The 14,522-nt window shown below is 47.4% G+C and overlaps 6 protein-coding genes across 6 annotated transcripts; 2 read left to right on the top strand and 4 right to left on the bottom strand.

Moving 5' to 3' along the window:
• Positions 1 to 2: 2 nt before the first annotated feature.
• FOMMEDRAFT_140741 (APG6-domain-containing protein) lies at positions 3 to 2,275 on the bottom strand. Its single transcript, XM_007266590.1, has 6 exons — positions 1,514 to 2,275; positions 1,082 to 1,489; positions 826 to 1,033; positions 681 to 769; positions 416 to 628; positions 3 to 360 (listed from the first exon to the last, which is right to left on the bottom strand). Exons 1-6 carry the CDS (start codon positions 1,930 to 1,932, stop codon positions 225 to 227), a joined length of 1,473 nt encoding a protein of 490 aa, XP_007266652.1. The 5' UTR covers positions 1,933 to 2,275; the 3' UTR covers positions 3 to 224.
• Positions 2,276 to 2,388: 113 nt separating this feature from the next.
• On the bottom strand, positions 2,389 to 2,897 carry FOMMEDRAFT_20138 (uncharacterized protein). Its single transcript, XM_007266591.1, has 2 exons — positions 2,712 to 2,897; positions 2,389 to 2,657 (listed from the first exon to the last, which is right to left on the bottom strand). Exon 2 carries the CDS (start codon positions 2,627 to 2,629, stop codon positions 2,474 to 2,476), a length of 156 nt encoding a protein of 51 aa, XP_007266653.1. The 5' UTR covers positions 2,630 to 2,657; positions 2,712 to 2,897; the 3' UTR covers positions 2,389 to 2,473.
• An 84-nt stretch (positions 2,898 to 2,981) lies between these two features.
• On the top strand, positions 2,982 to 5,996 carry FOMMEDRAFT_146701 (DNA/RNA polymerase; the record flags this gene model as incomplete). Its single annotated transcript, XM_007266592.1, has 16 exons — positions 2,982 to 3,076; positions 3,138 to 3,207; positions 3,268 to 3,355; positions 3,409 to 3,437; positions 3,493 to 3,615; positions 3,671 to 3,740; positions 3,797 to 3,944; positions 3,998 to 4,115; positions 4,166 to 4,177; positions 4,233 to 4,247; positions 4,309 to 4,443; positions 4,497 to 4,648; positions 4,715 to 4,854; positions 4,912 to 4,970; positions 5,033 to 5,143; positions 5,198 to 5,996. The coding sequence occupies 16 exons, from the start codon at positions 2,982 to 2,984 to the stop codon at positions 5,987 to 5,989; spliced, it is 2,157 nt and encodes a 718-aa protein (XP_007266654.1). The 3' UTR covers positions 5,990 to 5,996.
• Positions 5,997 to 6,895: 899 nt separating this feature from the next.
• Positions 6,896 to 9,202, top strand: FOMMEDRAFT_134111 (uncharacterized protein; the record flags this gene model as incomplete). The annotated part of the gene is made up of 11 exons (XM_007266593.1): positions 6,896 to 7,089; positions 7,142 to 7,326; positions 7,381 to 7,459; positions 7,513 to 7,793; positions 7,866 to 8,150; positions 8,202 to 8,372; positions 8,425 to 8,521; positions 8,581 to 8,724; positions 8,794 to 8,813; positions 8,876 to 8,976; positions 9,056 to 9,202. The coding sequence occupies 11 exons, from the start codon at positions 6,896 to 6,898 to the stop codon at positions 9,200 to 9,202; spliced, it is 1,704 nt and encodes a 567-aa protein (XP_007266655.1).
• Positions 9,203 to 9,506: 304 nt separating this feature from the next.
• Positions 9,507 to 10,516, bottom strand: FOMMEDRAFT_85117 (RraA-like protein; the record flags this gene model as incomplete). Its single annotated transcript, XM_007266594.1, has 4 exons — positions 9,507 to 9,776; positions 9,874 to 9,934; positions 10,000 to 10,087; positions 10,228 to 10,516. 4 exons carry the CDS (start codon positions 10,514 to 10,516, stop codon positions 9,507 to 9,509), a joined length of 708 nt encoding a protein of 235 aa, XP_007266656.1.
• A 515-nt stretch (positions 10,517 to 11,031) lies between these two features.
• On the bottom strand, positions 11,032 to 14,441 carry FOMMEDRAFT_140744 (uncharacterized protein). Its single transcript, XM_007266595.1, has 14 exons — positions 14,030 to 14,441; positions 13,836 to 13,964; positions 13,719 to 13,773; positions 13,645 to 13,669; positions 13,503 to 13,592; positions 13,231 to 13,436; positions 12,939 to 13,164; positions 12,642 to 12,884; positions 12,466 to 12,584; positions 12,131 to 12,405; positions 11,828 to 12,071; positions 11,542 to 11,769; positions 11,449 to 11,483; positions 11,032 to 11,397 (listed from the first exon to the last, which is right to left on the bottom strand). The coding sequence occupies exons 1-14, from the start codon at positions 14,258 to 14,260 to the stop codon at positions 11,182 to 11,184; spliced, it is 2,322 nt and encodes a 773-aa protein (XP_007266657.1). The 5' UTR covers positions 14,261 to 14,441; the 3' UTR covers positions 11,032 to 11,181.
• Between the last annotated feature and the right edge of the window lie 81 nt (positions 14,442 to 14,522).

The raw sequence follows: 14,522 nt of genomic DNA on the forward strand, positions 1-14,522 counted from the left end.
CAAACAGGCTCCGATGACGAAATGAAATCAAAGAACTACACAGGGAAGTAGATTACATGTCTACAATAAAATCGTAGCATGCTAGGAAAGATTGCATCAAAGGAAAAAAAAATTAACAAATGCAGTCGGACATGGGTTTGAGAATGTAGTGAGCGGACAAGCGCCGGAGGATACCCGGGCCGCTACAGCGATGTGAGAAAAGTGCAAAGCATAAATTAGTAATGTCAGGCGGCAGCACTGGTAGTCCATTTGAGAAGCAGCTTCAAGGCAAGCAGAACGTGCCTCAGTGCACGCGTCCAAGCCTCTTCCACGCCGAACTGAAGTTTGATGGACACGTCACCAATCTTATCCTTCACCACTCTGTTGGTCAAGTAACGGTCAGCGTCCGATCGCACAGAAGCTAATGCTGACTCACTGGTGTGGAAATTCGACAGATTGGTCTTGAAATCTCACGTACTCCATTAGTTGCCGTAGACAGTCTAGAAATGCGACCATGGCAAAGTCGAACCGCCGATTGTGTAATAACCGGCCTATATGAAGGTCACCCGATCCGTATAGTTCGTAGGAAGACTTGTCTCCATTTGTCTTTTCGATGCGAGAGAATGAACCCGTAGGGACGAGACGGTAACTAACAAATGTTTATGTCAGTTGAAGGGATTGCGACGGCACGCCTACCACACCTTTCGAATGTGTAGTCTAGCTTTCTGGCGATTGTGAACAACAATAGGAGTGCTTGTCCCCACGCCGCGTTGATTTCCGCCCATTCCACCTAAAATCACATAAATTAACGGTGGGGAAAGCCGCTAGACACGATCTTGCACGTACATGAACACCGCTCACTCGGCCGAGCCGCAAGCCATTAATTGTCCCAAAGACACCGTCATGACCGATGCAAAATGCGTCGTTATACACATTCGTTCGTTCTAACTTCTCGAGGACAATGGAATCATACGCGTATGCCGCACGGAGAGAAGCGAGCTGCGAGGCCTGCTCCGCTGCAGTGAGCAGATGTGTGTTATGCGCAGTCCAAAACCTTCCACAATGTCAGTGATACAGAGGGTGCTTTCCGCCTGCCACTTACTCTGTTTCATCCTCTTCCAGATCCTTCTCTTCCAGCTCGAGTGCTCTTAGCTCCTCTTCTAACTGCTCTTTTTCAGCTTGAGCTTCACGGAGATCTTCTATCGCCAATCGCTCTTCTTCCTTCAATCTCTCGATTCGCCTCTCGATCTCTTCAACTGACTCTTCCTCCCTTTGCTTCTCCTTCTTGAGCTCTTTCTCAAACGCAAGATATCCGTCCCTTTCCCGCATAGTGTCCTTCAGTTGTTCTCCCAGGGCCTTCAAGAGACTGTCTGTACATTCGGTACATAACGGATGATCGAGGTCAGTTCGACTGGATAATAATGAGAAGAGCTTGTTTATAGAGCTTAGTTTATTCGAGATCGGTGAGACAGGCTGTGGTGGGGATTGTTGGCCTTGCGTTCGAGAATTACTTGATCGGCTTGTTGAGACATGCGCAGGATGCGGTTGTACCACGCCTGATGAAGGGATTTTTTGAACAACGCTATCCTGAAGAAACACGAAGGATTCATTGGGTGCGCTAGCCACAGAGCGCTGTGCTTGCTTCCCCAGCACTTTAGATGGAGTAACAATTGGAGTCGGAGATACACGTCCTGTTTGTATGTTGACACCACGCTTCCGCGCATTCTTGGCGGAAACTGGAGATGGTACTTGCCCAATCTTCTCCGTATCAGACGAGTGTGACCGTGGCGGCGAGGCGAGAGTGGATGCAAGAAGGTCGTAAGAAGAGGGTGTCAGGTCGGCTAGCGATGCATCTAGTTGAATTGGCTGTTTGCACTTTCGGCATATGTAACTCGAAGACATGGTTGTCGAAGAACACAGCAGCGGGTACCAATGCAGCCCTTTGTAGTCCATGCTTGCACGTGATCTTGCAGATCGTACGCGTTATGTCGGACTTTAAAACGCGTGGGCGTCTTTTAACGCGACACGGCATGTGCTTTCTCCACTTGCTGACTTTACCATGCTCTTTGCATACCTGCAGCATGACGCTGTTTCTCATTGCTACCACGTTACTTGACTATCATCGGCATTTTGCGTCTCGTTACTGGATTAATCGACTTACATCGTGGTGAACGCTGAAGGCGTCTCTGGTCTATCGACAGCGCACTTCGTTTCTCGTAGTCCACTCGGCGGTCTGCTATTTGTTTTCATCCCTTGCCACTTGGCTATGTATATGCCTCACAAATTCTGGCGTCCTTCCCTCAATACCCGTAAGGCGAAGTAGTCGTCCTTGCACTGCTTCTCGATATACGCTCTTTCAATGACGCGCAAGTCGGATTATACCCCTCCTGTTCTTTAATTGTTGCATCTGCGACTTCCTGTTATTCCTACTGCTGCTTCCAAGTTTACCGTTTCGCCGCATCAATGTTCCTTTGGAAGCCTAATTCTCAGTAGCTCATTTACCTACCTCAGTCTCGGCAAGAACGGCAATTGATGACTTTGAGCTTGAGCTGCCGTATAACACAAGTGGGGACGATTGCACATAGCAACAGAATGGCAACGCAGCACCTGCACAGTTGTACTTGTGTGTTAAACTCCTCGGAATGCTCATTTCTTGCTCCGTTCGTTCTAACTGTCGCGTAAGTTCATTTTGATTCTATAAATCAACATCTCACTCTGACTGCACTTTGTAGCATCTCAGTAACGAGAAGGAAGCGCCCTTTCGTACCTTCTAATGATGCTACATGGAGCTTTATATGGGGGTCTGAGTCTGATGCGATTAAAAATGATTACAAGACTGGCTAGAAAACTGATCCTTTAATTTATTTCAGTGCCAATAAACACAATAGGTGCCTGAATACACTCACGTGACCTGTCAAACCGTCAGCGACTCTTCAGGTTCAGCAGTGTCGCATAAGTACAGGCCGAAACCCACAACTGCAACTCCAGTGCGCAATACCACTATGAGTGACGATGACGAGGAGGCACAATCTCTAGGCCAATCGCAGGACCCGAGCTTCCTCAGGCGTCTTGCCGGCCCCTCTGCACACAAAGTCGGGTGTGTCTAAATCTGGTACTGATGTCAAGCCTTTGAACGTGACTTTTGACATGTACGACAGGTATGGAATTGACCAGGCTGAAATAAACCGCCGCATTGCTGAAGCTTCAAAGGGCTCAAAGTTCTATGAGGTAAGATTGGGTGCAGGAAGAGGTCGCTCCCGGGTTTTGTCTTAGTCGTGACCCTTACAGAACGAGAAACGACGGGATGCGGATTGGACAGAGAGAATCAACAAGCTTTTAGAACGACGCGATGAACTTCTGAGAGAATCGGACATAGGTAAGCAATTCAGCATATAAACCATTCCTGTATGATGCTGATCCTCCTCTTAGCTCGAGTAGAAGCGAAGGTCGATCGAGTGGTCAGCCACATAATTTGGATAATGCTGCTAGACATCTCATAATAATATATGGCAGTTCGCTGAAAAGGAATCAAGAAGAGATTTGAGTCAGACAATTGTCCATGTAGACATGGACGCATTCTTTGCCAACGTTGAGCTTCAGCATAATCCCGATCTTAAGGATAAACCCTTCGCAGTTGTACATCCTCTTCGTTTCACCCATGGTCATCCCTATTCACAGTTCACGTACATAGGTTGGACTAGGTGTTGTTACAACAGGTTCTTACGATGCGCGAAAGTTTGGAGTACGCGCAGGTCAACCCGGTGAGCATCTCTTTGTTCCAAGCGTTAGACGCCCCATTCACATCTCCTCGTCTTAGAGTACATTGCGAAGAGACTATGCCCAGATCTAATACTCGTACCTGTGGATTACAAGCGTGTCGCCGTGGTATCCGAGAAGGTTATGGATGTGTGCAAACGATACGATCCTAATATGTACATCGCGGGATGTGATGAGGCTTATCTAAAGTGCATATACCCTAATTCTGTCTTCGTTATTTGATCTCATCCGTGCTTTACAGTATCACGAAGCATCTGGAGGACCATAAGCTTTCCGCGGCTGAATGCGTTGAAGAGCTACGTTCTAAGATATGTGAAGAAACGAATTTGACAGCGAGTGCTGGCATCGCTCCGAATATGGTTCGTCAGATATCTGAATACTTGTTGCAAGCTTCTCTGATTTGAAGAAGATGCTAGCAAAGGTTTGAAATTTTGTGTTCCTTACTTTTCTTCCACTGAGTTAGCTGCTCCACAAAGATCTGTTCCGACAGGGTAATAACTGCGAGCTTAACTTTATTACTGGGAACATACTGATCACGTTATGCATTTTTAGAACAAACCCAACGGCCAATTTCAGATGCCCTTTACGCGTGAGGCAGTCATGGAATTTATGCGAGATCTTCCTGTTCGGAAGGTTCCCGGAATAGGACGTGTGGGCGAAAGAGTATTGGAGGCAATCGGTGTTAAGGTGTGGCAGATGAACAAAACTTACTTTGCTGAACCTTATAAATTGCTTGGAAGACCTGCGGGGACATACGAGCAGCTCGAGCAATCATATGGCTCATGCCTAGGAAGTTCGCAGTCGATTTTCTTTTTGAGACTCATCTAGGGCTAGCGCCAACCGTGGTAAAGCCGTATCAGCGGGAAGAACGCAAGAGTGTCGGTGTTTCAAGGTACGCGAAAGGCAATAGGTGGTTCTAAGCGCTAGGAAGAATGGAGCTTGAATTGCCTCTTTACAGAACATTCAGAGCAGTACAGACGAAAGAGGCAATATTCCAAAAGCTGGAATATATAGCATCGCTTCTAGAACGCGACCTTGAGACTGAGGGCTGGGTTGGGAAGATCGTCATTCTAACGTACAAGCTTGACACGTTTCGAGGTACAACGATTTCACTTATACATATAGTCGTATCTGACAATCTCGTTTCCTCTTCAGTTCACACTCGTAGAGCAACATTCGAGCGATGGATCTCAAAGAAAGAGGATCTTTTTAACGTATGCGGAGTGCCACTGAGAAAATGAGCAGTTTAACTTATGATTATCCTGCAATACCTCAGATAGGGAAAGATCTAATAAAACCATACCTACCGCTCCGAGTTCGACTCCTTGGTTTGAGGGTTACCGATCTCATTGACCTCCGTGCCCCCACAGATCAGGGGATAAAACGAGTAAGTCACAACACCTTCTGAATGTGTGAAGTTGGTGGATTTATCACGTATCAGTACTTTGGATCAGAGCGAGATGAAGGTTCGCCGTCAAAAAGGAGAAAGTTAACTCCACAAACGGACATATCAAATGAGGCTTCGCACAGCCCATCTAAACATCGTACGACTGACAGACTTCTGGAAGGCTCAATTTTCAAACCCATTGTTGTGGATGAAGAAGAAAATGAGGAGGAAGAACTTGTCGGCGAAGCAGGCGAAGATGAAGACGAACTCGAAGAGGAAGATGACCATCTATTGGAGTCCGAACTGCCAGTTACCGCGCAGGATGAGCAGGACAGTAAGCATATGCCATCTTTTCGATATAGGGGCCCAGTTGGGGCTACGGGAAGCGTTGTTAAGATAGGGAATGACAAACCAAAAACGAAACCGTCACCCAAGAAGCCGAGCAGCACGCATCTGATCACTCCGAGTAGGCCTGATTCACCGCCGCCTCAACAGAAGCGGAGTAAGAGCGAGCAGCCATTGCCAGACAGAGAAAATTCAAAGAGTAGAACACATGGGATGGGGCTGAATGCATCCGACGCCAATCGAGCTGCTTCTGCTCAGCCCTCGTCCTCAAGTCGTGATGCGCCTGCGACTGTAAGCCCAGGTCAAAGACATGAGGCAGTGATGTGTCCGATCTGCTCACGCGAGCTGGAGACGGATAACTCTGGTCTCAACGCGCACATCGATTTTTGCCTAAGCAGGCGAGCAATTATGGAGGCGTCGGCTGCCGCCGTATCAACCATACCAGTCCTTCAAGCGCGGAATGCGAGGAAATTCACGGATAAAGGTAAAGGCACACCATGATGAACGCAACAATTTGTGCTCGCCATTTGATTAGGGTTCCGTTAATTTAAATATACTTTGCTTCTAAGATCTCCTGTTTATGATTGTTGTATTGTAGCACCAAGGCGGATCTATTGCATGTCCCTTTCTGTTACTCACTAACACTTTGTATTCATTCAAGTTTTATATTACAATTACGTGTTTGATCTGCTTTCACCAGTGAAGGACATCTTGCTTCGCACCGATTCCTGGTGACAACACGTATGGGCTTTTCGGACCTGGTTCGGTTGACCGCTTTTCCAAAATGTGGAATACAAGTTTTCGCCGTCCTGTTACGAAGAAAATATAATGCCTCTTTACGTAATTTGTAGAGCTTACTCTGACCCTGGGAATCTTCAAATTGCCTCCGGTGCCTACTTTGTCGGTGGTCTGCATCATGTCATGCCATGCAGATTTCTATCAGGCTTTCGATACCAGCATGGGTGCTTGTTTATGCCACAAATGGCCCAAAGGCTCGCAATGCTCTTTCCTGTCCGACTAGAGTCAATCTTCACTCTATTTCCAGCTCAGTTGGTGCTTCCATGCCAAACAGTTGCTGAAGCTAAACATAGAGCTTGATATACTTTCCAGTGAACTCCACGACGTGCTCCGAGGAAGATGAAACCCGCGGAGCAACCAAGCGTCACGGCAGCATCAGCTTCACGATCTCATACAATCGCCAGTAACCGGGAACGTTCATGCATTGGCACTTCTTTTTGTCTCGCTAGAACTGCTCAGTTACGCGACGCTTGAAATTCCAAAGAACATCGGAGATGCGAGATCAGGCTCGTCCATATATCCTGGGCCTTGCAGGCTTGCACCAGAGTAATTCTGTCCTAGCATATGTAAATCGCACTCAAACTCTGTCGCTCGTTCATCCCTCTCCCAATGTCTTTCCTCAAGCACGGAGTATTGTTCATCTTGGACATCTTCGCCATCGTCACCCTCTGGCGATGTTCCGCCTACCTTGTTCGCCAATATCTTACTAAAAGAACTACTATTCTGCACGACCTTCCTAATCTTGGCCGGCCCAGACCCGATGAGAAGAGAATCAAGGGCACCGCGGTCGTATGTGGAGGGAGGTATGCTGCAGGTTCTTGCTGTTTCTTCTCACCGTTAATGACTTATATTTAGCTTCGCGGGATTGTGGTCTGCTCGTGTTCTTTCTGACCATTTCGAAGACGTGCTCGTCGTGGATCCTGAAACCTGGCTGGGTACTCTCGAAGGATGTACACCATTGTACAATTCGACAGGAGAGCCAATCAAGGGTAATAAACAACACCCAAGGTCTCGCGTCTTCCAGTATAACACAACTCATGGTACGACTACTGAGTGATATCTGCATCATGTACTGAACACTACTTCATATCTAGCCTTCCAACCGATAATCTATGCTATCTTAAAGATGCTGTATCCCTCAGTAGATGACGAAATCAGAAAGATGAATGGACGGTACGCCTCGGTATTGCTTTGGTTAAGATTAACGAGTGCTTATTGTAACTTAGCACTGGGAACTCCGACCATTGTGCTCATCTTTTCGACACAAAACTGATGCGTCCACCAAGAGGCGCTGATGGCAGTTGCTTGCAAAATCTCTACCTCAGCCGTGAATCCTTCGAGCGGTTGCTTCGTCGACTTGTCGTTAGGTGCTCACCACGTATCCGATGGATGGTAGGGACAGCAAAAAGCGTGGATACCGTACAGGGCGACACAAACACACTTTCTTCCGTTACCGTACGCCTTCCCGATAATTCGGAACAAACTATACCAGCAGCGCTTGTCGTTGGTAAGTCATTTCGGCTCTCGAATTCTCCGTCTGGTTCATCTGCTCTGACTGACATTCTAACAATCGAATAAGACTGCACAGGGACAACTCAGGCGGGTCTTAAGTGGCTGAAGCGTATCGGTGCAGAAACAGACAAGACCGAAGGTGGCCGTCTAGCTCTAAGCGATCCAGATCTACGAATTTCGTATTGCACGAACCAGCAGACCCGAACGTTTTACTTTCCCATACCCCCCGAAGCACGGAAGAAGCTTCCGATTCCGGGTGGATATGACAATGCCAAGTGGCTGTACACTTTTACGCCTGTTCTTGGAAAGGGCAGGAAGAGCGTTTTCGTGGATCGACTCGAGGGTCACCGCAGTAAGACCTTCAAACTTCCATTCAATCAAGTTGATGCCAATTTTGTTTTAGTGAGAATCATGGTCGGAACGTGGGGCGATCTGCCACTTCCAACATTGGATGAATTGAGAGACTTCTTCGAGGACTTTAACCCTATCCAAAGGCTACCTGAATGGCTGTTAGTTCTGATCGATGCGCTGCTGGAGTTCAAAGAACATGCAGAATTCGTCACTTCAAAATATCGTTTGTGATCTTCCCACCAGCTCTTTCTGCGGCTAATCTCCCTCTCCACCAGCGGTATTATCGTGGATTCGATATGAAAAAGCTGCTTACGTTCCTTCAAACTTCGTTGCTGTCGGAGACTCTGTCATGCAGGTTAATCCAACGTTCGGGTGCGCTTTATCTCCTCTTCAATACGTTCATACATTCTCAATTGATAATTTTTTAATAGACAAGGGTGTTCTAAAGCATGCGTGGGCGCGGTTGCTCTGGATAGCCTTCTTCGGTCGCGAGATGTAATCAATTCAACTAAGATCCCAGCTGGATTCGGCGCGCGATACTTCAAGGAACAAGCCCAGAAGACTGCTATCGCATGGTGAGAATACATTGTCTTGTGTTCCTTACATGAATTGTGGAACTCACGCACTATGTCGAATGTATACAGGGAGGGAACAAAACCTATAGGTATGTTTCATATTGAATAACATGCATTGGCACAAATCTAACAGGATCTATTGTCGATCTAGACTATCTCTTCCCGACCACTACACCCGTCAAGGGTGAGAAACTCAGCGACGAGTGCGTAGCAGCCAAACTGTCAACAAGCATGATGTTACTCTCTCTGACCGTGAGTTTTATTTGAATCTGTATCTCGGATCCATTTTAAGGGGTCAACCCGTATTGATTGTTGGTTACACTCCGAATAGGACGAGAAGATCAACAGCGTGTTATTTCATGCATGCAATTTCCTTGGCGCCCCGAGCGAACTTATGCATCCTGCCATTCTCGCGAAGGTCCTGTTCTTCTGGACTCGACAGCGTCTGGGTCTTGCTTGGAAAATTCCACAAGACTGAATGCACGCCGAGACGCTCACCCACCATGCCGCCTATACCGCGCCTAAAACTGTTTGTTGCATTGACCCGTTGACGACGTATATACACAACTCGATGCCCAACTCGTTTACGACTTCTGGACTAGATCGTTTCGTTTATTCGCATACCCAATTTCGCATATACCTCTCATATACCTCAAAGAATATTGTCTTCATCCCTGAAAATGCAATCCGAATGGACAAAGTGGAAGGATAAAGAACACTAGTACACATTTTAAAACTACATGCATGTAAAAACATAACTTGAATTCGAATTGTGTAGAAATTTATTTCCCTCTGTATTTCTTGAAACTGACTTGAACACCAACACCCGCTTTGATGTCTTCCATACACCGCGCGTCTGCCTCCCTACCTTTCTCTGCAATTTGCACGACGACGGGGACCGAGTCGGCCGGGACGCAGACTACGCCGTCTTCGTCTGCTAGAATGAAGTCACCCGGATTAATGGTGATTGCGGGGAATCCGCAGCCTTGTGGCTCGGCTTCAATTACCAGAGGTACTTGAACGGCCGAAGGACGTGTGAAAGGCGATTGACCCTAATCCGACGAGAAGTTAAGTAAGTAAGGTTGGCTTACGAATTACGATGTACCGAAAGGAACTGGAAGAAAATAATACAGTAAGACGAGAACTCACGAGAGTTGAGGTTCCACGAGCGAATACAGGAAATTGAAATGCGTTCTGTTCCGCTATGTCACTGTAAAAAGTCGGCGGGGTTAGCGCTGGAGATAGTCTAGAGGTTGAATAGATTCCAGTATTTACCGACAACGCCCTGAGATGACTACGCCGAGTGCTCCGCGTGTTTGGGCGCCAGCGGTCATCAATCCTCCCCAGACGGCGTTCTTCGTCACTTTTCGTATTCCAACAAGTCCACGAAAGAAGGAAAATTATAATCCATTTCAAATACATATATGTATGCATATATAAACAGGAAGACCGTGAGAAGCAGTTAGATTTGGTTGGACAGGTTTGTAAGTGTATGAGACTTACAAGGGGGTGCCTCGATGACGATGACAGCTCCTTTCTCTGCGGTATCAACGAAATGTTGGGCAGGCTTCGGAGCGTCCGCCTCGCTCGTGCGGACCATCCTCACAGTATACGCCGGTCCACAAATCTTTTGATCTGCACTGCCGTTCCACGCAGATTGACGGCGGAGGTCTGGTATATGTCCACCATGCGGACTACCAAGCTTGATGAGCGCGTCAGAGAGCTCACATGAGGTGAACTGAGCGAGTGCGGAGGTTGCTGAAGACGAAGATGCGGTTGCAGAGGTGGACATAAGCCGGAGGAGGGTGACTGTACGAGGGAGAGCACGAAGCATTCAGAGTGTGCTATCGTCGGATGATATTTCGAGCATGAGAGTTGGTGTGCTAAATCTGCAAGCAAGCTAATGCCGATGGGGCACAGAGTCCAGTTAGTAGTGGCGGCCCGTGTAGAGTCCGAGTCATGGCAAGTGACGATCCATTTGTTCAATTCACGTGAACGTGAAAGCAGCCCAGCAGGTACCATACCAAATCAGAGTAGAAAATACGCAAAACATTGTAGTTTTCCGGTCCTACCACTAAAAATTGAAATTCAGTAGACGCTACTTTCCAGCGCTATTGGCCATCTCAGAAATCAGGTCAGAGTTCGACCAGAAGCTGAGTGAGCCAACTTCCCTCATCCTAAGCTTCCCTCAACTACGCAACATCCTTACTGTTCTAGTCTTCCTGCACGATAGCAAATTTAGGCCAGCCCTAGTCCCTAATCATATCTATTTCAATTTGCTTACTAGTCCGTAGATGCTTTGTTTGTACAGCCAGCTGAATACACAAGATGTATAAAAATTGCAATTGTAAAAGATGCAGATGTAGATGGATAGATGAAATGCCATAAACCATATCACGAACTCCGTGGAGATTATGTATGTAATAGATAGATAGATGCGCAGACCATGCCTTAAGATTACACTTGAGGACCACCCTGTGCGCGATGCTGGTCACCCGCATAGGTCATTTCGTACGTTTCTGGAGGACGGGGTAAAGGCATGGGAGGGGGTGGACCAATTCCGCCACGGCCTAGACCTGGTGGTGGTCCAGCCGAGCTGGTTCTCGACATTACGCGAGACGAGCTCTGCGAAGAGCTATCTGTGAGCCCTCGCCTCGGATTCGTCATGTACATCTGGAAACTACGTTAGCTAGCCCTTCAGTGATTGGACCACATTATACACACCTGTTCGGCCTCGCCGAAGACATCCTCATCGTTGACTAGAAGAATTTCGACACATGATCAGTAACTTTTCGGGTCATGAAAACTCCGACTCACTATTTACTGCATTCTTGTCCGAAAGGTCATACTCCGATTTTACTGGATTGCCGCTAGCAGATTCGCGTTTCCTTTTCTCTTCTTCGTCGCTCTTCTTAACCTCAGACCATGGGACTTCCGTGTACAGCTTGGGCGACGCCTCTTTATTCGGATCGCCGTCTGGACCAAATATTTTCAATTCAGCCAGAGACGTTTTGAGAGCGCACATCCATTTATTGCGTCGTTTAACTAATGCAGTCAAGAGCGTCAGTGTAAATTACTACATGGAAGGCATCTGAATAAGCACCTTTTACTGCACCCTGTTGCCAATTCGACTTGTACTTAATATCCGCACTCAAGGTCATCTTCGCTTGGTCGGGGAAGTCCTTGACTACAACGTCGAAGCTAGGCAAGAAATCGCGAGCCTCCGACTTTACGAAAGCAAACATCTTTGCCCGTAATTGTTCAATCTGTTCGAACGTAGTGTCGTATCCAACGTCAAACTCAAAAGTCTCGCTCATCTGCGGGCTTCTTCTAATGTTGTGAATAAGCTAATCAAAAGCACACCGTCATCGACATTAATAACTACGTTTTGGTAAAAAAAGCTTACGAGAGTAGTCAAGACGGAATTCGGTGCTTGGACCAAGCAATTATTGCTATCCAAGAAGATCGTGCTAAGCAGTCTAATCTCTTTCACCGTGAAGCTCTCCGGTTTATCTTTGGCGATCACAACACGATCACCAACATCATATGGATGCTTGATAAACAGGAAAATGATACTGGAGAGGACTTCTTGAAGCGAGTTCCCGATCAACCAGCTCAAGCCAAGAATAAATGCTCCTGCTCCGGTCAAAAGCGAAACAACTTGTCTGTCCAGAACGACGACTATGCAGAAAATCTTCAGTCAGATAAGCTGGTATTAATCAGGTAGAATGTAGAACGCACCGATTATTAGAGCAGCGGCGAAGACGTATAACGTCATGAAAATGTTGTCAAGTCGTCCGACGGCTGAGTCAAGGTCGCGCATGGAATGCTCAATGGACAATTGTTCGCGGTGAATATCACTACACATCAGAAAATCAGGTCGGTGCCGTCTCCAAGGATAAGACGCAAACACGTACAGGCAAGCCATCTCAATTTCTTCCCGAGTTGCGTCTCCGTTGCCATCCCTATCGAACAGGGAAAACGCGGTCTGGCTTGTCTCATAGGAAGTGAAGAACGGCGCAATGTCGGTTATAACAAGAAATTCAGAACCGGGCTGTCGGAATGAATAGAACAATCGACGTGCAAGTAGTCTCGTTTTATTCGCAGATCTCAATGCCGTCTGTACCATCGCCTGCGGAGAGTTCGGCTGTAAAACCGAGCTGGGAAAAAAATTAGTACAGCAAGTATTTGGCACTGTGCGTTCAATAATGTACCTGCCCGCTATTTCAGAGGCAACATTTCCCAGAGCAGTTGTCGTCGTAGTCGCCGCGGATCGCACTCCCTTCAGAGCCAACTTGAAGAACTTCCTCGGGTCGGCCGTCGGCGGCTTCTGTGCAGCATCACGGTCTTTCAGTGTATCTGCCCGGCCAGGAACCTCGGATGAATGCTGATACAATGTCACAAGAATCTTTACGGCTAGCTTTTGGTCCGTAATCCGTTCTATACATGATTTCGCCAAATCAACATAATGTCTAGAGTATCTATGGCTCAAACAGATAAACTTACCAGCATACGACCTTTCATGAAACTTTGAGGCTATCCATTGGATTGATAACTTTTCAAATAAGAGCAAACTGGCGCAAAGAAAAAATGCGAAAAGTAGATTCGCAATAAATGAGACTTGTTCTGTCTCATTTCCGACATGGTTTCCCACAATTATGGGATTGAAGGTTATCCACACGGCTAGAGTCCATCCAAACAGTGCCACGTATCTGCAAGCCGGTCAAAAGCATGCGAAAATAAGTTATCACCGGAGAAGTAGAAAGATCGGTGCCTGCCTGGTAAGAGCTCCAACCCAATCGGTATACTTCCGCGTAGCTACGGCGACTAGGCCAATCGTATTCCGAGCGACATGCGGGAGCAAACGACTAGCAGTTTAATTAGTCACTAATACTTTGAGAACCAGTGTAAATTGCATACGCAGTGGCCAGAGAAGCCCACCATCCTTGTAACATATTTAGCACAAGATATGCATACAACCTGGATGCGCTCACCTCCCCAGACGACCGAAAGCCAAATCGACCAGAAGACCAACTTTACGTTCCAAATCTGTTACAACGACGATCAGTAAGACCAGGTGCACTTGGATTCCGAGAATGGAACGCTGTTACCGTCGCATCCGGAAAGCGAGTGAGACCGACAATGCCGGGGATCCATAGGAGAGATAGGATCGGAATAATGAATAGCGTCCAGCGCGTTACGATTGAAACGTTGAGGAGATAATTGTAAATTCTAGTAAACTATGAGATCGTAGGATCAGAGTTTATCTTTGGGTACGCAGGTTCGACAACACGACCCGACTCACTTTGTTGTCCGGTAAATCACCCTGGGCGAAACGGAGGTGCTCCTCCGTTGCATTACGCGAATCGAATCCTTCAGCTTCCTTCCTTAGTCCAGACAAGAAATCCATACTTGAATTATTCGGGCGGTGCGTCAAGCCCGTCGTGGATGGGGAAAACGGCGGCCTTGTAGCACCGGTCGCTTGAGAATAGTCGTGCGGAACAGGCATTCCTGGCATAGTAGGTAAAGGCTCCATGTTTGCACGAGATGCGAGGGGTGCGCGAGAGTGCACAGAAAAGGAATCTCCTCGAGAGCTGTCGCCGTGGTCGACTGATGTCCGTCCAAACGGTTGCGCTGACAATGGTGCACTGTGTACACCTTCACTGCTGCTTGGATGTGAAAGTGATACTGGCGAATAGCCATCGTGCGGGTAGCCGCGATTGTTGGCGGCCGAGGAGGCCATAGTGGCAAGAAAAGGGGGAAGGAGAAAGAGAGGGGCAGAAGAGAAATCTAGTTTT

The sequence above is a fragment of the Fomitiporia mediterranea genome, assembly GCF_000271605.1.
Source record: "Fomitiporia mediterranea MF3/22 unplaced genomic scaffold FOMMEscaffold_6, whole genome shotgun sequence".
NCBI lineage: Eukaryota > Fungi > Basidiomycota > Agaricomycetes > Hymenochaetales > Hymenochaetaceae > Fomitiporia > Fomitiporia mediterranea.